Consider the following 23,298-nt stretch of genomic DNA (forward strand, 5'->3'; position numbering starts at 1 on the left):
CCCTGTGGGAGCTGCAGTGGGACATACAGTCCTGGAGAAAGAAGGAAGGAGAAAGAAAGATCCTGAGAGGAGGGTAGTTGAGTATCTCAGACAGGGCATTTAAGTTTTTTCCCCCCCCCCCCAAGACAGGGTTTCTCTGTGGTTTTGGAGCCTGTCCTGGAACTAGTTCTTGTAGACCAGGCTGGCCTGAAACTCACAGAGATCTGCCTGCCTTTGCCTCCTCGAGTGCTGGTATTAAAGGCGTGGGCCACCCCTGCCCAGTCGCATTTAAAATTTATTGAGCTATACAAACCAGGTGTGGTGGCTCCCAACTGTAATCCTAGCCCTTGTAATCCTAGGGCTTAAGGTGGTAGGGATCCCAAGTTCTAGGCAAGCCTGGGCTATCCAACAAGACCTTATCTTAAAAGCAAAACAAATAGCACATACATGTGTGGAGGGCCGGACCACATTCTCCATTGCTTCTAGGAACAAAGGTAGAGATTGACCTCTGTGACCCCAAGGTGTGGCGGTACACGCCTTTAGTCCTGATGCCTGGGCGGCAGAGGCAGATTGACCTCTGTGACCTCAAGGCGTGGTAGTATACGCCTTTGGTCCCAATGCCTGGGAGGCAGAGACAAGCAGATCTCTGTGAGTTCAAGGTGATGTAGCACACGCCTTTAATCCCAGCGCACGTGCTTGGTAACTCTCTACCGCTGCGTCCCTGCCTACTCCCGAGGCATCATCTGGGATAATGGGCAGTGGACCCATCCAAGAGTGACACGTCAGAAGCGAGGACTGTTTCCTTTATAAGGGTTGGGTTCCATCTTATCTGGGTCTCCGCCATGTTGGCTGATGCCCGCTCTCCCAAGGGGCATTAAAGCTTTACTGCAGAAGTATCCTATGTGTATCGCGTGGTTCTTGCTGGCGAGACGGTAGCGCGGGACATACATGTATGAGCACACACACAAAAGATATGGAGCTCTCTCGTAGTGTGGTCACACTCATCCTTGACCTCACGGGTAACTCACCAGGGGTTTGAATAAGAAGTGATATTTAGGGGGATGAGGAGAAGGCTCAGTCTATAAAGTGTCTGCCACATAAGCTTGAGGACTTGGGTGGAATTTCCAGCACCAGGCTATATCTCAAAAAAAAAAAAAAAACAAACCCATATAACTTTGATCTCTGGCCTCCACATGCTTATGGGCACGTGAGTATATGCAGAAGTGCACATGTGAGCATGCAAACATACACACATGGGTGTGCTTGTGCACACTCAGATACAACGTCTATATTTCATCTCTAGAGATTTTGTGGTGCTTGGCATCAGGGGTTTTAAGTCTCCCCAGGTGATTCCGTGCACAGCCAAGGCTTACTGTGTGCCTAATGCTTGACTCGTGTCTCACTGCAAGCTCAGGAGTTAGGCCAGTGGCTGACAGAACGTGGTCCCAGAACCTACCATATCCCGGGAACTTGTGTTAGAAATGCACATTTCCAGTGTTATCACAAATTTAGGGAATGAGAATCTCAGACTTGGTGTTGTAAAGCCTTCCGGGATATTCTGATGACCGCCTGCTCAAGCCTCAGAGCCCCTAGACTGAGGAGCCACCCACCCCTTCATCAGTAAAGTGCAGAGACATAGGCCCAGACCTATCTGTCCTTCCTCCTTACCCACAATCCTTCCAGAACGCAAACACTCCTCACTGTGGGTCACTAGGGTCTCTTTCTCCTGTCTTGGCTGTGTAGCAAAGTTTAGCTCTATTTGGAGCATAATTGCTCTTGCCCCGGGGAAGCAAAGGGCAGATCACCCCAGGAATCTTTCTAAAACAGTTTTATTAGATGCTTAAAATAGCTCCTGGCAGATGGAGTGTAGAGAGGGAGATGGTTCACAGCTGCCTGTGACATTTGCGAAGTATGTGTGTTCATGGGAGCACATGGGCGTGCATGTGTGCACACAGCTCATGCACCTGCCTAGGGGTGAGTCAGACAGCCGTGGGGGTCGAGAAAGGGCATAAGGAGGATGAGGACGGTGGCTTCTCATCTCCTTGACCAAGGAGGGGAAAAGCCTTGCACCCGGTTACATGTGGTGCTTGGGAGACTCCTCTTCCTTTTCCAGAGCATGCTGAACAGAGGGGTGTTGGGGACTGGGGAAGGTAGCCTTGATATGGGCTTTGGGAGCTGATGCTGGAGAGTGCGGCAGAGCCCCAGGAAGCTTGTGGGTTTCCAGGGATTAAAAGCTTGAACTTTGGTTTGCTAATAAAAACACGGAGATTTCACTCCATTTTCCTTATTCTTAAAGGCAATAGCTATATAAGCAAATGTAAATCCCATTTGGGCACAGCGATGGGGCGGAGATACTCATCAATCTAATCCTCCCTGACAGGCTCTCGGTTTCTCCTGGCAGCTCTCTTGAATCCTGCTGCCCTGAGCGTGATTCTCAAACCTCTAACGCAGTCGTTCTTGACGGTTCAGAATCCTACTAACTCCAAGATGTTCTCTACAGAGCCCTCCACACTCCCGTGGATCTAGAAAGGTCCATCGGTACACCAGAGGCCTATTGAATCACTCAGTGTCGTGGAGGCACTGTGAGGAGTGGCCCTCCAGCTTCCCCTGTCTCTAACTCTGCCCGGCCTTAACCTCATCACTGTTGGATGATGAGAGACAGAGGTATCTGGACGTACACAGCACAGCCTGCCTTAGAAGGGTCTGAGTAGGCGGCTTCAACTGTGGTCACTGGGAATTCATTCTGGGAGGGTGACTCTCAGATCCCTCAGCCATGGGGGCCTGGCTCTGGCTAGTGTGTCCTGTGATCATACTTGGAATTCTTTTCCCTGTACTCAACTGAGAATAAGTCTTTCTCCTTCGTAGTAACCACCTGATTTTTTTTTTTTTTTTTTTTTTTTTTGCCTAACCCTACAGCACCCCACTTCCCAGCCCGCTTCCTGGATCTCCATGGAGAAGGAGTTGAACAGGATAATGTGAACTCAGGAGACCTGGGCCTGATTCCAGGCTGACTCTTTTCAGTTGTGTGACTTTGGTAAGTTGTTTAAATGTTCTAAGCCTCACCCTTTCTCACCTGTAAAGTGGAGATAATAATATCTGTTCTGCCGATTCGCTGAGATTTGCTTGGCGAATGAGACTCGCTGTCATTGAGTAGATTGGCCTCACATTACTCTCGTTCTGTAGGTTGAGTCTGGGCTCTTTCTCAGCTTCTCACAGGTTGACATCCTGGTCCTTTTGACTCTTTGGGAATGGCAACACGGTGAAGAATAGACCCTTTGTACTCCCTCAACCAACCAGTGTTCTGTGGCCAAGGACACTGTTAAATTCTAAGGCACCCAGAAGCTAGACAAACTGTGGTCAAGAGACCACAATCCTTTTGTGTGCACTGGTGCTGAAGGGTGTGTGTGTGTGTGTGTGTGTGTGTGTGTGTTTGTGTGTGCGCGCGCGCCATGTGATGCTTGGAAGCTTCTACAAACAAAGTAGAGGGGTTCTCTGCCTGAAGATGCAGAGAGGGTAACCCAGAGGAACACAGAGGCTTGCAGTGTGGTGGAGGCAGGATGGGGTCCTTACTCATGGCTGTAACAGGGCAATGAAAGGTCAAATTTGAGCAGCTACCTTTGGACGAGGATGGAAGGGGAATGGCTCAGGGGCTTTGGAATTGTTGGTTTCAAGGAAACTGAGTTTTCTAGCCCATACTCTCAGAGTCTCAGAGGCAGAGGAAGCAGCAATAAGGCCCCTCCGCCATCTAGATGCACCCTTGGTGTATAACTTCACTCAGCCTCTGGCCTCTGATAAACCCCAGACCTACCTAGCTGACACCAGAGCTCAGAAGCCCCTGAGCAAATTGAACTGAGCAATGAGGAAGCGAGAGCCCCTCCAGAGGAGCCACCACAGAGTCTTCAAGTAGGAACCAGGGATGGGAAGAAGACGGAGGAAGGTAAGATCTGCAGAAAGCGTGATTCAGAAGACACTCCAGGGGAAAGAGTCATCAGCTGTGGCTCTCAAGGTAATACCACTCAAGGGGTTGAAAATCTGAAATCCTGACAATAAAATTACAAATTATCATGAGTTAAAAAAAATGAGGGCAGTATCTAAAAATAACGTGGCTGCACGGGAAACTCTCTAATGCACAGAGCTTTGAGAAGGGCTCATGTTCTCAAAAAAATTTTTGACATAGTTTTAAAATACATGATTTTGAAGCTGGGCATGGTGGTGTATACTTATAACTCCAGCACTGGGGAAGTGGGAGGGAGAATTGGAAGTTCAAGGTCATCCTCAGCTGCTTAGTGAGTTTGAGGCCAGCTTGGGCTTCATGAGACCCTCTCTCAGAAATAAAACCCCAAACTGATTGAGTTGTATGGGTTTGTTTTGTACTGTGTAGACCAGGCTGGCCTCAACTCCCAGAACTCTGCTTGCTTCAGCCTCTGGAGTTCTGGGATTCAGGCTGTGGGTCATCAAGAACAGCCAGAAGTATATGGATTTGAATACAGGAGAGCCAAATGGTCAAGGCAATGGTCTTTAGAGTCAGACAGCATTTAAATTCGCCTCTGCCACTTAGTAGCTGTGTTGCCGTGGAGACCCCATTTAACCTTCCTCAGCTCTCAGATTTAAATCTGCAAAATGAGAGTCCACTTCACTGGTGAGTTAAATGACACGGTACATGGGAAATCCCTGCTACTATGACTCGCAGACAGACAGGAAGTGCTCAATGCCAGCCATTCTTGCTTTCCTACAAACACATAAGATGCTCTTCAAGGGAAGCTGCAAACAAACAAACAAACAAATAAACAAAAACAAAAACATTCCCAGATGGATGAGAACCATATAAGATAGACCGAGGCAGGGACCTAACAGTTGTGGCTCCCAGGAGGAACATTCACTGGTAAAGTCACACTAGACAAGGCCTCACACCTAGTGTGAGGTGGGAGAGCAGGTGCGACCTTGCTGTGGCAGTGCCATCTCCCTGGTGACACGCGTTCACAGCAGACACAGTGCAGAAGGCTGGTAAAGACTGTTCCTGCCACCTTAAGTAAGCTTTCATCTGTGCTATGAGCTGAGCAAAGCACAGCCTACATCTGTCATGATGAAGGCTTGCTTGATTGACAGGGGCTGGTGTGATGAGTTGTGGGGAAGTGGAGAGCGGTCAGAAGGCTGTAAAGAACATGTGGATTTGATCTGCAAATAGGAGAAAAGGGTCAGCTCAGAAAATGCAGAGTTTACTTACTATCTAGCCCTTGTGAAGGTCTTTGGGATCTCCACATCCGCCTTGCAGTCTGGTAACCCGAGGAGTCCCCTGATGTCAAATCATGCCATGTTTGCACAGCATCCTCTCATGACTCCCATCTCACAGGAAAGCGAAGTCACATTCTTTACGGTGGCCTACAAGGCCCAATCCTACTGTGGCTGCTCAGACCGCAGGCCTCATGGTTATCTTCTCCCTCCCTCTACTGCTCTCCCATGAGAGTTGCCTTGTCCTGGAACTCACTCTGTAGATCAGACTGGCTTTGAACTCACAGAGATCTGCCTGCCTCTGCCTCCCAAGTGCTGGGATGAAATGCATGTGCCACCATTGCCCGGCTCTTGGCTTCATTCTTGCTATCCTTTTGGTCTGGAACACTCATTCAGAGAAAAGATAATAGCTCTCTCTAAATCTTTGCTCAAATGTCACCACCTTAACGAGTCTTTAAAATTACCCTAAAGCTCTCCATTCCTACTCATGCCTGATATATTTCCCTCTATTGTACTCGTTCTGATCAACAATTGTATATTTTTATTTATCTCTTTGTCTGTACTCCCGATTCTGAGAACAGTTCCTACAGAGTCATGCTCATGAAATATTTTTGTTTGGGAGGGAGTAGATAGAGAGCGCTAACCAGCCTGCCCTGGCAAACCATCTAAGTATGTTCAGAGCTGGGAGAGCCCCTGAAGCATGGTGAAAAGACCAACCAAGTGCCTGCTACCCGCTCTGTTAGATCTACAGTCCCATTTGCTGTGATGCGGTGACCAGATTGAGTGGGAGGAATGCCACAAACTTACTTCATCTTCCTTGTGGCACAGCCCCCTACCAAATTTGCCCCGATAGCCTTCCCAGTGACAGGCATCAGTGTCAGCCTCAAGACCGTTTATCTAGGGAGCCTGAAGCTGCCTGATAGACAAACATGCTTGCTTAATGGACCACTGGGGAAGGTGGAAAGGCTGTAACATCATGATGAGGGCAGACAGGGTCTCAGTGCCTGCCTTCCTGACGGCAACACACCTGACCCTGACTCACGTCTGCCTTCGTACTATCTTAGCGACAGTTCATACCCATCTGCTTGGCTTCTCGTTTTTCCAAGATACAGGGACCCGCATGCTTTTCCTTCCATGTTTCCAACTAGCTGTCTCCAAAAGTAGCCTTTCTCTTTTCAAGAAGAAAGCAGTCCTTCCCTGCCTTCTGCTCTCAATTTCAATTAGTTCTCTGCAGCCAGTCGGCCAGTAAACCCTCAGAGAACAGGTCTTCATTCCTTAGGACCTGGGCAGCTGGGTAGCAGCAGGGCGGGGGAAGGGAAGGGCCTAGAACTTCTGGGGCCATGTTTTAGGTTTTTATCACTCAGATTAGGTTTGTTGGGAAGCTCTAGTATGGTGGCAGGAGTGGTGGGCACTAGGTGCTTATTTAAGAGAACAGCTTCCCTGCTGTGTGGGCTGGCCATGAGATGCCAGCTACCAACCAAAAGATGGATGGTCTTATGGCAAGCAGGGCAGTGACTTCTGATTCTGCCTGCCTCTTCTCTACGGGAGTTTCTGGCTGAAGAACAGTGAAGAGGCTGAACCTCCTTTAGCCGGCTCCAGTCAATCAGGAACACAGCCAGGGTGCATCAGAAGAGAACCCTGGGAGGTCTGCAGTGCCCGGCAGGGATGCAGTCGGGCACAGTATGTATGTTCACGTTGAAAGACCATATAACCCTGGGAAAGAGCATCAGGTGCTCAGGGTCGTGGAGACCACCCTGTAGTTACTACTCTAACTTTCTTTAGCTGTGTATAAAAATGCCAAAAGTGTGATGGTACGTGCCTGTAATCCCATCACTCTGAGGGCTGATGCAGGAGGATTGCCAATTTGAGAATAGCCTGAGCTATAGAAAGCTTCTTGACTCCACCTAAAAAACCAAAACCAAAACAAGGTACGGATAGCAGAGGCATAGAGTAGGTATGGAAAATCCTAGACATCCCAGGTTGGGCTCCAGTGGTTCTGAGTGTAATGCCCAGACCGGCAGCATCTGCCTTAGCAATGTACATGGGAGACTCAGGGGCAGGGCCAGCCATCTGTATTCAACCAGGTCTGCAGGGGAGTCTGCAAACTGATGTGAGAGTCCCTGCCAAGGAGAACCCTGCTATGGAGGAAACTGCCCTCTGATTTTGGGGGGGGTCATCCCAGTCTAGGTTCCTGGGACTGTGTGCAGACACTGATCTGGTGCCCACCTGCGTGTCCATTTGCAGTCTTGGTGACGGTTTGGGATCCGTGTCACCAAGTCTACCACACGTGTTCTGTAACCAGGTGACCCTCAGACTCCTGTGTGGATCTGACAAGTCTCAGGAAACTCAATCTTTTCCCCAGCCCGGTTGCCCAGCAGCCTCTGGCGTCACCCGTGGCTTGGCCCCTCAGCAGCTCCTTGAGTCCTCTGCTCTGATAGCTTTCCAGCAGATGCTCCTCTTCACTCTCAGTCACCAGAAGTTAATCAGTTAAGAGCAAAAGAACCAAAGCAAACCAGGCTCATTGTGAACCATAGCAGAGAGGAGCGGAGAGAGAAACAGCAATGTCCTCACCCCACCACCTCCCTTCCTCGGACCTTTGATCACCCATGCTCGCTCCTGCCTGCCTGTGAGCCAAAGTTCTTGCTGTCTTCACGATCTGCGGTTCTCGGCATGATCCTCCTACCTCTTGGGTTTGTTTAATTAGAATCAGGTTGGGGATGTGCGTCCCAGGCACTGGCATGTTAGCTGCTCAGCAGAGGAGAAGGGAGGGCCCGGTCTGGGGATGGAAATTCCCACTCTCTCTCCGTGCTTTATTCATCTCCATCTTCCTCCCCTACTCCGCCTTTCCTTGCCTGTGCCACGCTCTTTCTAGCTGGCAACACCTCCTCAATTCCATTCTCTCCCCCCAGTGCCTCTGCTCCCTGCTATGGGGACACTTTGGTGTTTGGAGCAGACATAGAGGCCAGAATTCAAAATGTCTTCTCCGGACTCTTACCCTACCCCTGCCTCTGAAGAGATCCAAGAGATTTTTCTGATTCCCAACATGCAAAGGATTTTTTCCTCTCCCCACGGCTGTTGTTTTGGTTCATTTTTATTTTTTACAAAACGGGAGAAAAGAGTGAATTGGGTTGGGGACAGGGGACACGTTTCTCCACAAAGGTACAAAACTGCCTGTAGAAAGTCAACTTCAGAGCCCAGGCTATGAGACGAGGCATCCCTGGATACCCTTCTCCCCAAATATCCTTCAGATCCAGCTGGGGGACACTCCCGCTTTGGGGCAGGCTCCCAAGACAGAAAGGAGAGGCCTCTTTCAGCCCTTGCCCAGGAGGGGGGTGAGCAAGCAACCGAGACTGTACAAAGAAAGAGAGGGAGGGGGCACATCCTGTGGGCCAGGGGCCTAGGGACACAGGCAGGGGACAGCCAGCTGAGGTTCCGATGCCTCTGGGGAGGTAGGAGGCTCCAGGCAGAGTCCTTCCTGTTCCTTGGAGACACTCCTCAGAATAGTAGCTGAGGACCCCCAGAAGGCAACAGCCACCATTTTGGAAGCTGCAAGAGCACCCCCAGGAGCCACAGAGCCCCATCTTTCTTGGTCAAGCTGCCAGGCCTCAAGCACGTGGATTGACTCCACTTTCCTGGCAGGTGTCTGGCCCAGATTACTTTTCTTTTAGTGTAGAGCCGGCCTCGCTATTTCTCTACCGCTGAGACCTGGCGGAGCTTCAGGAATGTTGAGACAATGGCGGTGACACTGTCTCCCCATCTGAGCATCTGGGCGGGTTCCTCCCTGGATTCCAGGGCAGGACGAGGGGTGCAGACACTACTCGGAAAGAGGGGGTGCTCCAGCCCCAGAAAGCCCAGGTTGGAAGCAGAGGCTTCTCACCCACCCCCTGCTTGGGCTGGCCTCTGCCAAGGTGGGCTGCAAGCCCAGCTGCCAGCAGGAGGACAGCAAGAGCCAGGATGGCTATGAGCCCAGGCTGGTCCCCCAGGGCTCTATGGCAAGAAGAGGCCTCTTTAGTCCTGGCCCAAACACAAGCCAACTGGGTGTGGGCATCAGCGAAGGCCACTTGCAGGCAGGCCCAGTACTCTGTGGCCGGCAGGAGGCGGGTAATGTTGTAGCGGTGGGTACCCTGGGGCAGCCGAGCCAAAGCCGTGGCTTCGTGGTCCCGGAGGGAGGAGGCGCTAGACCAGGTGAGGTTGGTGGAGACTATGTTGGGTGGGGGCACCCAAGACAGCAGGATATGATATGGGTGTGTCTCCTGCACACGGAGCTCCAGTCCTGGTCCCTTGTCCCTGCCTTGCTGGAAGGGAGCATGGCCAACCACAACACTGACTGTCTTGGTGTCAGTCCCAACCAGGTTCTGGGCCACACAGGTATATAGCCCCGCCTCTTCTGCTGTCACCCTTCTCAACTCTAGGGTCCCCTCAGGGAACACCCGGTACCTCCTGCCAGCGTGAGCAGGCGTCAGTCGAACTCCAGCTGGAGAGACCCAGTAGATCTCAGGCTCTGGTTCAGCCAGTGCCCGACAGTGAAGTACCAGGCTCTCTCCGCTGGCCACCTGCAGGCGGGAAGGGAAGCTGCGGGGAGAGATGAGGGGCAGGCAGTGGTCTGTCATCTCCCGGAATGGCACCTCCCGGACTGGGAGGCGCTGAAGGTCCGGAGGCTCAGCACACAGGGTGGACTGTGGTTCGATGAAACGGACGTGGGTGCCCGTGGCGTTGGCCCAGCGGATGACGCAGTCGCAGCGGATGGGGTTGCCATGGAGTCCCACCTCCTGCAGGTTGGGCAGAGATTCTACTGTCTGCTGGTGCAAGGCACTGAGAGCATTGTTGTTGAGCATGAGGGTCTCCATCTGGGGCAGGTGGTGGAAGGCGCGTGGATGGATGAAAGAAAGCCGCGGGTTATTGGTGATGTCCAGCTTGGTCAGCTCAGGGAGATTTACCAGGGCGAACTTGTCAATGGAGACCAGCTCCTCCATGTTGTTCAGTCCTAATTCCTTGAGGTGCAGCATGTTGGCAAAGTCTCCCGGCCCTACCCGCTGCAGTGGGTTTTTGTTCAGGTCCAGGAACTTGAGCCCAGGCACCTGCTCCAGTGCCCGCTTGGGTACCTGGGCCAGCTGATTGTCATAGAAAGAGAGGCTCTCCAGGCTTTGCAGCCCTTCTAGGGCATAGTCCGAGATCTCCCGCAAGCTCATGCCTGCCAGCACCAGGCTGCGCAGGTTGGCTAGGGGTCGGAAGTTCATGTCCAAGATGGCGTCCACCTTGTTGCCACCAATCATGAGGATTTCCAAGCTGGGCAGCACGTCGAACCAGCGGCTGTCGATGGTCCTAAGCAGGTTGGAGTTGAGGTGCAGTCGCAGCAGGTTGCTGAGGCCTTCAAAGGCCCTGGGGGCGATGCGGCACAGCTGGTTATGGTTGAGATAGAGCTCCTGCAGGCTGGTCAGCCCAGCGAAGCTGTGGTCCTCCAGCCGGCTTAGCTGGTTCTCTTCTAAATGCAGGCTCAGCAGCTGAGGCAGGGCCTGGAAGTCACAGTCTCGGGCATCTGAGAAGCTGTTCTGGGACAGATCCAGCTCTGTGAGGTTGGTCAAGTAGGCGAGCTCAGTCTGGTCTATTCGGCTGATGCTGTTACTCTGCAGGAGCAGGGTCTGTGTCCCTGCAGGGATCCCCGGAGGCACTGCCATCAGGAAGAGGTCATTGCAGTCCACAGTGGCGGCCTCGCGGTAGGATGACCGGGGCGTGTACCAGGGCCGGATCTGGCAGGCACACTGAGGAGGGCAGGGCACACGCCAGGGTACCACAGGTACCGCGGCAGTGGTACCAGCTGCCCAAGATAGCAAGAGGGCAGCCACAAGGAGCCTCATGGTGGGACTGGAAGGCAGGGGACCCTCCACAGGAAGAGTCCTGCTCTTCGCAACTTGCAGACTGAGGGTCAGCAGCCCTGCCAAGGTCTGGGGAACCACCCTCTCAGGGTAGTCATTCTACATGGCGTGGGTGGGCATCACTTTGTGCCCTCCTGGGTGTGGGTCCTCATCTTTGTGCACTAGACTGGGATGTCACTCACTTCCTCGCTGGGCAGCCCTGGAAGAAGACAACAGAGTTAGGGATGTGCAGAGTTAAGCAGTGGAATCTGTTCCTCCAGCCTCCCCTGGTGGACTCCAGAAACCAAGGGAGTAGCCCAGGAACTGGCCTGGATGGGAACAAGGCTTTCTGGGCCCTGTTCTGCAGCCCTCAAGGTTCTTCTACTACCTTCTCTAAGTCTTTGGATAACTCTGTGTGTATGTGTGTGATGTGGTGGGTGACAGTGGGGAGTGTAGGTTATGTGTATGGTGTGGTGTGCTGTGCTGTGCTGTGGTGGGTGACGGTGGGGAGTATAGGTTATATAGATGGTATGGTGTGGTGTGGTGGGTGACGGTGGGAGTACTGGTTATGTGTGCATGTTTAGGAGGAAAGGAGAATGTGTGAGCTGAAATCATCATCACTGAAGCCCGGATAAATGTGGAGTAGATTTTTTTGACCTTTCTTGCTTTTTCACTGGATAAGTGAGATAAAAGATGGTTTCTAGACATTTCTCTGGTGAGGCAGGAGGAAGGAGGCAGTGGAAACAAACCCAGCTCTAAAATATGGGAAGGACTTCCCAGGACTCTGAAGCTGGGCAGTGAGTCTTGACCACATTCACGTAGGCTGGGGTGCTGGGGCATCCTTCCTGGTCTCCTGAAGGCATGGGCCTTCCTCTCTCAACGGCCTGTTAGAGTTGCCGGGCAGATGTTCGGGGCTGGAGTCTATTTGCCTCAGCCCTCAAGTATGGTTTTCTGTAATCTGGTCTGCTGTTTCTGCCCCCTCATGCTCTCTGCACAAACCTTTTGGGGTGAACTGACATGCCACCCCCTTTTGTCTCATTTCTCCCAGGCAACTTCTGCTTGTTCTTCATGACTCAAGTCAGAGAGTTTCTCTGGGGCTGCGGGATTTCTTGGAGGACAATAAACTCTTAGACAACAGACATTGGGGCACACAGGGCATGACTGGTGCTCACTGTACCCCCACGTCCTCAGAATCCTCCCCCCCAGGGGTTTCCTCCACCTGGAACCCAAGGCACTGATGTTTCCTCCCTCCTGGGTGTACGAAATCAACCTGGCTTCTCTTTCAGACCCTAAGGCCAAGGGACATCAAGCCTTGGCTTAGAACAGAAGATGGACACAAAACTGGGCCAGATCTGAGCAGTCCTTTTCGGCCTGGTCCGACCCCTCAGTAGAGGTCTGGTCCGGCAGCCCTTCAGTGGTAGGTGTGCAGGATGTGTTTCTAAGACTCTCAGCAGCTTATTTCCTGTGTAGCTGACCTAAGAGGCCTGTGCGTACGCACACCTCCAGCGTGTATAGGTCCAGAAGAATCCAGAGAACTCTGCTCGAGTCTCCATGCTGGGAATCAGCCACAGATAGAAAATAAGCCCAAACTGGAGGCTGTGCCGTTTATACGTCACCGCTCTGCCTTGGGTCTGGCCCGCTTTGCTTTGGACCCAAGGTTAGGGTGCACTGGCTGTCCTGAGGCAGGCTGGTGCCGTTCCTGTCTTCCGGGTGAGCTCTCCTTGCCAGGAAGCTGCAGGAAGCTCAGAGCAGTGTTTGCCAGCTTCCAGGCAGTGCCTCTAGCTGGCCACACGGGGCTCTTTACCTCATCATCCTGCTTCCGGGATGCTGGGAGGGGAGCAGTGGGGGCAGGACGCCCCTCCCTGAGCAGGAGAGCAGCACGCCTGTGTACAGCCGACTGCAGCCCACTTCCCTCAACAGCTATTTCTGAAGGTGAGAAAAACAACGGTGACTTGAAAGGCTCAGAGGTTTGTGTGGGGGGTCTGTGTGCACTGTCACAGAGATCGCAGGGTAAACAAACACACGTGTGCACATGCGTGCCTGCCTACATACATGTGCAATGGAAGCCTAGGGAAATCAGCCACCCCGGCTAGTAACTGGGGCTCGTGGAGGGGGAGGGGTGCTTGTGGTGTACTTTGTGGGTTGGGAAGCTGCAGGAAACAAGCTGAGAAGCACCTGCCATGTGAATGGCTCTAAGTGCCATGCTCCCATGCCAGAGGCTAGGATACCAAGCTTGCCTCTACCTCTGCCCTAGGACAAGCTCCTTGCCCTCTCCAAGCGTCTGTTGCTTTCTGTTCCCTTTATTTTCTTAAAGAAAGTCACAAGGCTGAGACTGACGTGGCATGTTGCTCACGTAGAGAGTTCTAGAAATGCTAGCTCCTTTTCCAGGGTTGGGAGGTGCTTCTGCCACATAAGGATCTTTCTCCTTCCTCCCTCCCTTCTTCCGTTCTTTCTTCCCCTCATTCATTCTTTCTTCCTCTTGCTATGTGGCAGAGGCTGTCCTTGAACTCAGGACCTCCTTCCATCTCTCAAGTACTCTGAGCATAGGAAGGCAACACTGTGCTCAGTGGTCACATGACTTCTGAAGGAACAATAGTCTTCTAGGCAACAGACAACAGGGTGCAATAGGCTTCCTCTCCACTAAGCTTAGCCCTTCCCAATATTTGCCCCAGAAGTGCCCCAAAAGAGAGCTGCGAGCTGGCAACATAGGCATCCAGCAAAGAATGCCAATGGGTGAGGGCACCCCAGGACAGTTCCCAGACTCCTCAGAGGGGACCTCAATGTGTCCTTTGACCTTTAGATAAGACTTGGGCCCCTGGCTTCCCTCTCCTCCTTGTTCTGAATGTCAAGCTAGCATTCAGCTATGCTCAAGGTGCCGGGAAGCCACCAAAACCGAAAGTTCCATGGCAGACAGCTCCCCTGCTGGCCTTATCCGGCTACCTGGGCAGGAGCTGCAGAGTGTGCTATTCATGGGCTAGGAACAGGGCTGGTTTTAAGAGGAAGAGAGAAACGACAGCTGAATCTGGGACCCTAAAGCGTGACAAACCCTTAGAGGAGTTCTCTTGAGGCTGGGCACAAAGCCCACCTTGGATGGAGCCTAGAGCTGCCCATTGCTTGCCGTCACTATAAAGGCTCATTCAAGCCCTGCTCATTCAAGCTGGCTAGCGAGTTCTACAGAGAATTTATAGCGAGTTTCTGCAGAGAAAGCAAATGTCTTTTCTCTCTAAGGTCCAGGTGACCAAAAGTGCATGGGCACACGCACGTCTTCCAGCTGGTCTGTGAGCTCCCCGGGTCCACAGAGAATCAAGTGAAGCCATGCACTTGGGGGCGAATATGAATAATAAAACCTACAGAATACAGAACATTACGTTTCATATCTCCACCCGCTCCATGCGTGGGCACCGAAGGGATTCTTTACTTAAATTCTGTCAGGGAGACAACCAAGGTTCAGAAAAGTTATAGCAGAGGTTACACAGCTTCTATGTGGTGAGGAAAACCCGATTTTTGTTTTTTTATTTTTTTACTATAATCTACCCCACCAGCCCAATCAACAGAGATCAGTGTTTGCTTGAGGGCAGCTGGTGCCAGATTGGCTTGGAATACTTGCCTCAGTTGCAAGGACTTGGGTCATTAGTAAATATATCTTGTCCCCTGATGGGCCCACCAGCCCCCTTCCTTGACTCCTGGCTAGACTGTCATCCTTGAGGAACAATCTGGAAGGACTCTGTTACTGTTTGAGTCTTGATGGGCCTGGAACCACAGGGTCAAACAAAGCTCAGAGCTGCACATGGGCCTGACCTTGCCATTTGACTGTGAAGCGGGTGCTGGAGGGCCCCAGTCATCCTCCAGGCTGGTGGCTTCCTCCAAAGGCACACCCTTAACTTGGAAGGGCTTGCACTACAAATCCCAGAGGACTCATTTCCAGTTGGATTCGCGCCAGGAATCATCTTTGAACTTGGCAGAAGGCATGGAATCGATCCTCCAATCCTTCTAAGAAGACCCTTGGTAAATCTCTAAAGGAAGAGTTTTGGGGGACACAGTCTTTCCATTTCCCTTCTCTGTCCCAATCACCTGCAGCATGGAGGCCGGGGCGGAGTCTACTGAGGTGGAGGGAATGCATGCGAACTCCCTCCCTTCCACCTTCCTATGGTTCCCCCTTCCTTCCCTAGTCTCTGCCCATCTCCCGTCCCCTCCCCCCAGCAGCCTTTCAGCAGGAGGCCAGCAGGCAGGAAGCTACCGCTTGCCTGGCCTTGACGGCTTTAGCACCAGGTCTCTCTGAGCTGTGGAGAACAGATGGGCGGCGGTAATTGAGTGCGGCATTGATAAACTCCGGCCTCCTCAGCAGCAGATAAGCCCTGGGCAGGAGCTGCAGAGGGTGGTAGGCCGGCCTCCATCTGTACATGCTGCCTCCAGTTCCTCTGGGAGGTGAATAGGTCCCCCACTCCTGCCTCTCACTTAATCACACACAACCAGAGCTTCTCCACAGGAGACCCCCGTGTTTATCTAGTCTTCCAGAGCCTGAATTCCATAGATAACTTATATGAAGGGGGGCCGTTGGTGCAGAAGGTACTGGGCTTTGCCTTGGAGATTGAACCCGGCTCTTCCACTCTCCATGTGACTTTGGGCAAAGCAGTTAGCTTCCTAGGCCTTATGTGTTGCAGCCCTGGAGATGGCAATGTAATAACTCGACTCCCTTCACTTCTTCTGTCATTATGGCTTCCTATCGTATCTCTGTGCCTCACCTTTTGTAACACTTTGAGTTGTGAGGTATAAGATTAGCTACACAGGCATGTGTATAACGAAGACACTAGCCCCAGGCTCCATGAACTCAGGCGAATACCACATCAGCCACACTCAGATCTAGATGTGACTATCCCAGCACTCTAGAAGGTTCCTTCGTGCCCTTGCAGGTCAATATGCAGCCCTACCTGGTAACGCAGTCCTGACCTCTCACCTCATTAGCCAGTGTCATCTTTAAGTTCTGCTTCCCTCTTTCTTCTCCACCGTAAGTTGAGAACAAGGTCACTGGACCTGGGTGATTCACGGGACAACTCTTATTACTCCCAAGTGGGTCAGAGACTCTCGGCATCCTTCTCAGGCAAAAAGGGACTTCTTTGTTGTCCTTACACCTAAAAACAGTTCTATGCCTCAGGGTCCCAGCTCTGACTAGACTCCTCATGGCCTGGACCTAGGTGTTCCATGTCCCTTGAGACAGGAAGAGTGCTTGGTGATCTCTGCTACCCCTGTTTCTAGGTCTTCTCCTCACAGAGTCCCAGGGCAGTAGACAAGAGGATACACAAGAGTTATGGTGCACACTTATCTTCCCCCAGATCTCTCTACCTGGCAGTCTCGGAACCCTTCACATTCATCTCACCCCAAAGCCAGCAACCTTCTCACCAGCCTGTTCCTTTGGTCCATTGTTGTCGGTTTCAGCACCCACCAGTGCCTAAGGCTGGAAATCACTATTTTGAATCGCACCTCTTCCCTTGGCAAATACACCTACCTTCTGTCTTTATTGTCAGTCTTGACATTATAGGGGACCTCACATTCGTAGACCTGCCTCTCTCTTTGCCACACCCAACCTGCCACTGTCTCACCCGCAGCTTCTCACCCTGACGGTCATGCCCTGTTCCTTTCAACCCTCAAACTCTTATGCAGCCACCAAACCTATCCCTCAAACCACTTCAACTGTAGGGAGACACGTGGCATCCCCAAGGGTTCTTGTGCCACAGCCGCCAAACCTATCCCCCAAACCACTTCAACTGAAGGGAGATGCGTGGCATCCCTGGGGGCTCATGTGCCAGGTTTCCTGCATGCCAGCTACTTTGCCAACAGTCCTGTAAATGAAGCGCCTCTTAGATGAGAAACTTAGCTCAGAGAAGTTAAGGGACAAGATTGAGGTCCTTCAGCTGGGACACAGAGGGTCAGGAGGGACCCAGTAGATCTCATTTACAGCCATGGTTATTTCTGGGATTCTGGTGCCAGAGCTCAGCTGGTCTGCCGGGGGGCACAGTGGGGAGGGTGAGATTCCTTTATTCAGCCTTGCTTTCTCCTCGTCTCTGGAATTTTAGAGGTCCAGGTTCTGATAAATCTCTTTCCTGGGTGGGGAGGGAAGGGTCTTGTTGCCAGGCAGGAGTCTCTACAGTGTCCAGGCAGAGGGTGCGAGAGCTCCAAGCCTGGAAGGAAGCCTGCCTCATTATTTCTTAATTAGAATGGAGGGTGCCAGTAGGTAGCACACAGCCGTTTCTGTCTGATTGCACTGCACCAAAACAAGCTGCAGGGGAGCAGGGCCTGCAAGCCCAGGCAGAGAGTGGCTCAGGCTGAAACCGGCTCCTGATGCTGCCAGGGTTTCTGCAAACCTGCAGGAACTGCTCCCTGACCAGGACCTCTCTCCTGAGCTCCTGGGGTGCCCTGCATCCCTCCGTGAGAACCTGTCTGTTCTCCTGCAGACTGAGAACTCTGCAGGGCCAGGTGCCTTGCTCAAGCTCACCGTAGGAACTTAGAACCTAACTGGACAAGGGACAGGCAGGGCAGGGCAGGGCAGGGCAGGGTGGGGCGGGGATATCTGTCTGTCTTAGAGATTGGAAGCCACAGGGACCAAGGGCCCAGAGAAGAGGCCATTGTGTAGGCTATTCCTTCTGCCTCTTTTCCTGCCTCAAAGGAGGCCAATATCATCGTGGAGTCTGCTTTTCCTGGTTCAGGCCTTTCTATGGCCATTTTGCCTTCCAGGTCACTGCTCCTGGGTGATAGTCACTTTGTTCTCATTCAAGTTTCTGTCTGGTGTAACGGGATCTTGCATTCACCTTCACCCTTTTGGAACTTTCTCTGGACCCCTCTAGAAATTCCAGACTCCACTAGCCTCTGCTCTGAGGTCAGAAATACTGGCTGTGGAGGGGACTCCACAGTGGAATCCTGTTGCCCGCTGCACAAGTGTACTTGGGTCGCCTCATCTGTCAGACAGGGAGAAATGTGCCTCCTGGTGAAGCGGGAGAAAATGTCCATCCACAAAGCACCTGGGGCTCTGAGACCTCCTTTCCCTTTGCATCAATGTCCTCACATTTCCTCTGCTGGACTGTACCTCGCCTTCTAGATCACCCATGTTTTAGGAGGTAGGGCCATTTCCTCTGCAGCTGGTACCCTTTCCAAGAGAATCAGCCCTCTTCCAAAGCGCTGAAAGTACTCCCTGGCACCTTCAATGGGGATCCTTGGCTCCAGGTTTCAGGACAGATCAAGGACATGAGCCACCAGCTGATCACAGATGCCTGACAAAACATTTGCTCAATAAACAGGTCAGAGGCCGCAGCTGGTGAGCAGTGCCTTTGTGCCCCCCCTTCACCCCCCCTCCCCCCGTGCTCCCTGCCAAGACTCCAAGGGCTGCTCCCGGGACGGACCTTCCACCGCCCCAGTCACAAGCCAGATGGGCAGTCTAGACCAGCTGCTGCTCAGGTGGAGGTGCCGGGCAGATTCGGCAGCCTTCCCCGGCTATCTCATGAACCAGGGCCCCAGGATGACCCTTGGCCACAGGCAGCTAGGAGCAGGGGGAAGGAAGGGAAGGTGGAAAAGAGGGATGCAGGCACTTCTTTCCGGTCCCCGAACCCTTGCTCAGCCAGGTCCTCAACCTGAAGTTCTATTCTCCACTGTGCATCTAGGAAATGCCTTCCCGCCTAAAACCTCAGTCATTGACCCCTCTGTGGATGTGCACACCCGCCCCCTCCGCCCCCCCCCCAATGAAGCCACAGCCTGCAATCCTGAGGGGTTTTTGTCTCCTCTCTGTGCACGGTTAGGGAGGCTACCCCTAGGCCCCGATGACAGGGAAGCATGGAGAGGAAGGACTCTGCCCTGCGTGTGAGGAGGAGCTTTGGGTCTCCCTGGCACCTGGTTACACGCAGGGGAAGGTGGGATGGCAGGGCGGATGGCAGAGCGAATGCGGAGCAGGCTAGTTAAACACAGAGAAAGGCTAAACCCTTTCTCACGGAAAAGGAAAATGAAATCAGAATGAAAATTGATGAGGCGGGGAGAAGAGGAGACTCGTTCCATCAGAGGTTTACCAGATGAAGCCCCGTGATAAATCACACTGCAGAAGGAAGCCCCGGGCTCGAGGGCACAAGCCTTCGCCTCTGTCAGATGTGGCAGGCAGGCTGGGAGATAAATGGCTGCAGCTGAGGCTCTCCGTGGGCGTTTTTCTTTCTTTTCCCCTCACTGCAGCAAGATAGCCTGCGGGTCCTCACCAGTCTTCCAGGTTTGCCCTAGCCATCCTTTCGCTCAGTTATCTCTTCTTTAGCTTTCCCGACCCCATAGGCCTCATTGGTGACCCCGTGGCTCAGCTCTTTCTTACTCTCTCCATGATCACCTGGACTGCCCTACAGACACAGGGAACTCATGGCAGGGCAGGGCAGGGCTTGGGGATCAGGACTAGTCAGTATAGCCCAGGTCAGGGCTGGGAACAGCTTTGGATCATGGCCTCACCCCTGAGAAAGTTCTCAGAAATGCAGATTCTCGAGCTCACTAGCCCTCCGGGATCAGAGGCTGAGGGTGGGGGCCTAGAAATCCAAGTTTGAGCTGGATGACGTCTGCAGTCCAACTCTGTCAACCAAGGAATGAGCGTTAGAAATCTCAAAAGCATCTACTCATGATGTGCTCCATGTTGCTCTCTTGAGAGATTAGGTTGTCTTGATATCCTAACAGAATGGAGTCTTTCCAGAACCCCACCACCTCCTCTCTCCCTGGCCCAGAGAACCTTCCAGGAGCATCAATAAAGGTCTGGTGGCATGCTGGGCACTCTACCTATGGGAATGACAGGGGACACAGCACATGGGAAGCACAGATAAGGCTGCTCAACTTGAGAACAAGACAAAGGAAAACTCCCTATGAAATATAAAGTTGTTATAGGACAGTAGGCTCAATTGTGGGAACAGGCACAGCCCCACCACAGGTAGGAAGTTAGGCAAGTATTCAGAGGAAATATGTTAAAAATTAGTGTGCAGGCTAGTTTTATATCAACTTGACATAAGTTATAGTCAGTTAGGAAGAGGGAGTTACGATTGGGAAAATGCCCCTTACCAGACTGGCCATTTTGATTGGTGATTGGCATGAGTGGGCACTGTGGGCAGTGGGTGGGTCCTGGCAGACTGAGCCTGAGGTGCAAGCTAGTAAGCAGCACTCTTCCGTGGCTTCTGTATCAGTTTCTCCCTCGGGTTCCTGCCTTGAGTTCCTGCCCTGACATCCTTTGATGACAGACTGACTGGAAGCTTAAGAGGCAATAAACCCTTTTCTCCCCAAGTTCCCTAAGGTTATAGCATTTTTATCACAGCAGCAGAAACCCTCGCTGAGACAATGAGTGAACTTGGTGGGTGCTTTGATGAGACTGCTTTAAAATCTCCCTGGGGTGGAGGATGAAGATCCTAGAGGGAGCCTGGACCAAGAAGGTCTCTAGAAGTAGAGATGGTGGAAGATATTCAGCACTCAGAGGGGGCACCATGAACAGAGGCCTGGGAGCGAACTGTAGGAAGTAAATGCCGAGGAGTGTTTTCCTGCAGGTGAGAGGCAGCATGGTTGGACATGATCCTGTAGGCCAAGTGTAGTCACAGGGAACATGGAGGTCATTACAACTCCAGCCATCATTAATAATAATATACTGAACCGGATGCACTTTGCAATTGAGATTATACCATACCCACTGTCTTATGTGGCTGTGGTCTGAGTGCACGCCCCAGATTCTTGCATTAAAAACATGATCCCCGGTGAGCATGGTGGCTCAAGTCCCATCACTTAGGAGGCAGAGGCAGAACCATTTGTGAGTTTGAGGCCAGCCTGGTCTACAGAGTGAGTTCCAGGACAGCCGGGGCCGTTAGACAGAGAAAGCCTGTCTCAAAAAACTGAAATAAAAATGAAAAAGAAACACAGTCCCCAATGGTGCAGTGTTGGAGGTGTTCAGGTCACCTTCCTGAATGAACACGTGATATTTTGAAAGTCGTAAGAGACGGACTTGGTCTTTTTCTGTCAGTCTGCTTTTTTCCATGTGGAGATACTGCGTTCCCCAGAGAACCCAGAGTTCAGAAAGCTATCTTGGAAGCAGACAGCAGGCCTCACTGGAGGCTGACGCCTTGATCTCGGATTGCTTGACTTCCAAATTTGTGAGAAACCAATTTCTGGTCTTTATAGATGCCCAGTCTTTGGTGCTGTCTTGAAGCTGCTCAAGGGAGACAAGTTTGATGGTCACAGATGCTGCTGCCCCTATTTTAATGGGAAGAGTATCAAGTGACTCGATCAACTTTACACAGCAAACAGTAATGGGCCAAGACGAGAAGGCACAGTGTGCTTCCAGCCTGGTTCTGATTTTCCCCATGGGAAGGCAATAATAACGGTAACCACTGAGACAGTCTGATGGTGTTCCAGGCCTTGAACTGGACATCTGGCAGGAGGGGCTGCCTGTGTGCTCACAATGCCACTGTGATGTGGTAATGACAAACCCCACTGCCGTGTGAGAGGGTGAGGGCTTGGCCTGAGAGTGGTCAGCAGCAAAGTCAGGTCACTGCTGGCTGGTGCCAATGCCTGTGCTCTGGGATCTGATTCTTCATGACCCTCCAGTCCCACTGCCCAATTCTCTTTCATCCCAGAATGGAATGGGAGGTTCCAGTTGACTTCTTGTTCAATCTCCTTTGGGTCCAGGCCAATGCAAGAAAAAGAAGCGGGTCTCTGACCCAAGTTTACAGGCTTTCCTCAAGGACAAGCTCTTCTCTATCCTGATACAGCTTCTCCTTCCTCCATACCTGTGCAGCCTCAAAGCCCAAAGTGCCAGGCAGGCTGACAGCTCCCGAGCCCTGAGCCCGGTGGAGGGAAATGCTTCCATCTGTGATCAATACCAGGCATAATTCAGTGACTGCAGCAAGTACAAAGGAGTGGAGGTTAAATCAATATTTAGAAGCTTCGAAATTAAACTAATTAAGAGCAAGCCTTAATGATTTTTTTTTTACTGTCTGGGAATAAAAAAGACAAAAAGCCCGCCTATATTTCATGATTTTGCTTTAGTTGCTGGTAATAATTTGGAAGAGCAGAAATGGATGGCGCTCTGGCTGCCCCATGCTACCCTGCAGAAGAAGGGCACCTTGTCTGTGGAGACAGAAGATGGGAGAAACCGGAGCGGCAAGGGTGCATGGGAACAGTGCAAGGCCATTAGCCAGACGTCAGGGGTACTGTGAGCAGCACAGGGTCCTCCCCAAATGAGATATCGAACTCCACTCTGGATATTTGTGAATGTGCCCTTAGAGAATAGGGTCTTCATAGATGTAATTAGGCAAAGGTGAGGTCGTCAGGGAGACCCTAATCCTGTATGACTGATGCCCCGTAAGAGAAAGAAAATGCCACATGAGGTGGATACTTAGGGGAAAAGGGACAGGATGCAGCCTCAAGCAAAGGAATGCTCCCCCTCACCACCCTGCCACTGATGGCTGTCAGCAGAATCCAGCAGAGGCAAGGATGGGTCCCTCTGAGCTTCTCGAGGGAGGCTAGTTCTGCTAACACCCTGAATTTGAACTTCTAGCCCACAAGATTTCGAGACAATGAGTTTAGCTTGTTTGAAGGGATAAGTTTATAGTGCTTTATTATGGCAGTTCTAGGATGATAATCCAGGGATTCTGGGTTCTCATTCCAACTCTGCACCTTACTAACCATGCCAACTAGGGTGAGATGCCCTCCATTTCCTCTTATGAAGAAACGGGGTAAGACCTCTCTTTCTATTTTAAAGACCTAAAATGCAAGGGCAAACGTGCTTCACAAGCTGTAGGGCTGGCTCAGTCCCTCCCAATGCCGGCCCACCAGAGGTCCAGATCCGATCATATCACAGGGAAGTGTTTACTGCGTCACTAGAGATGCTGTGGACATCAAAGGTGTTTTATTGTCATTTTTACTGGGGATTTACTTTATGCAAGCTGATCTTTTCTAATCAATAAAAGGGAAGGATTGAATGATATCATCTAAAAGATAGTTTCATTATCATATATATATATATATACACACACACACACACACATACATATACATATCTGTATATATGATGGCTCACACCTGTAATCTCCCGAGGCAGAAGAACTGCTGTGAGTTTGAGTTCAAGGTCAGCCTGGGCTGTTTACTGGGACCCATGTTCAAAGAAGAAAACACAGTGTGATTGTTTGTGGTGGTGCACACCTGTAATCACAGCACTTGGACAGCAAAGGCAGGGGATCAGTTCGATGCCAGATAC

The 23,298-nt window shown here is 51.8% G+C and overlaps 1 protein-coding gene and 1 long non-coding RNA gene across 2 annotated transcripts in view; one reads left to right on the plus strand and one right to left on the minus strand.

Annotated features, from left to right (window-relative positions):
• The first annotated feature begins 432 nt into the window (after positions 1-432).
• On the plus strand, positions 433-875 carry LOC148122136 (uncharacterized). The gene is made up of 2 exons (XR_015737814.1): positions 433-500; positions 639-875. It is a non-coding gene; the product is annotated as an uncharacterized LOC148122136 (long non-coding RNA).
• Positions 876-8,281: 7,406 nt separating this feature from the next.
• Lrrn2 (leucine rich repeat neuronal 2) overlaps positions 8,282-23,298 on the minus strand; it is a 60,623-nt gene continuing 45,606 nt past the window's right edge. The window contains exon 2 of the mRNA XM_087906524.1: positions 8,282-11,280. Within this exon, the coding sequence (XP_087762650.1) occupies positions 8,925-11,063 (2,139 nt within the window). The 5' untranslated portion in view covers positions 11,064-11,280 and the 3' untranslated portion in view covers positions 8,282-8,924. The remainder of the gene's footprint in view (positions 11,281-23,298) is intronic.

The sequence above is a fragment of the Myodes glareolus genome, chromosome 5, assembly GCF_982192425.1.
Source record: "Myodes glareolus chromosome 5, mMyoGla1.1, whole genome shotgun sequence".
Taxonomy (NCBI): Eukaryota; Metazoa; Chordata; class Mammalia; order Rodentia; family Cricetidae; genus Myodes; species Myodes glareolus.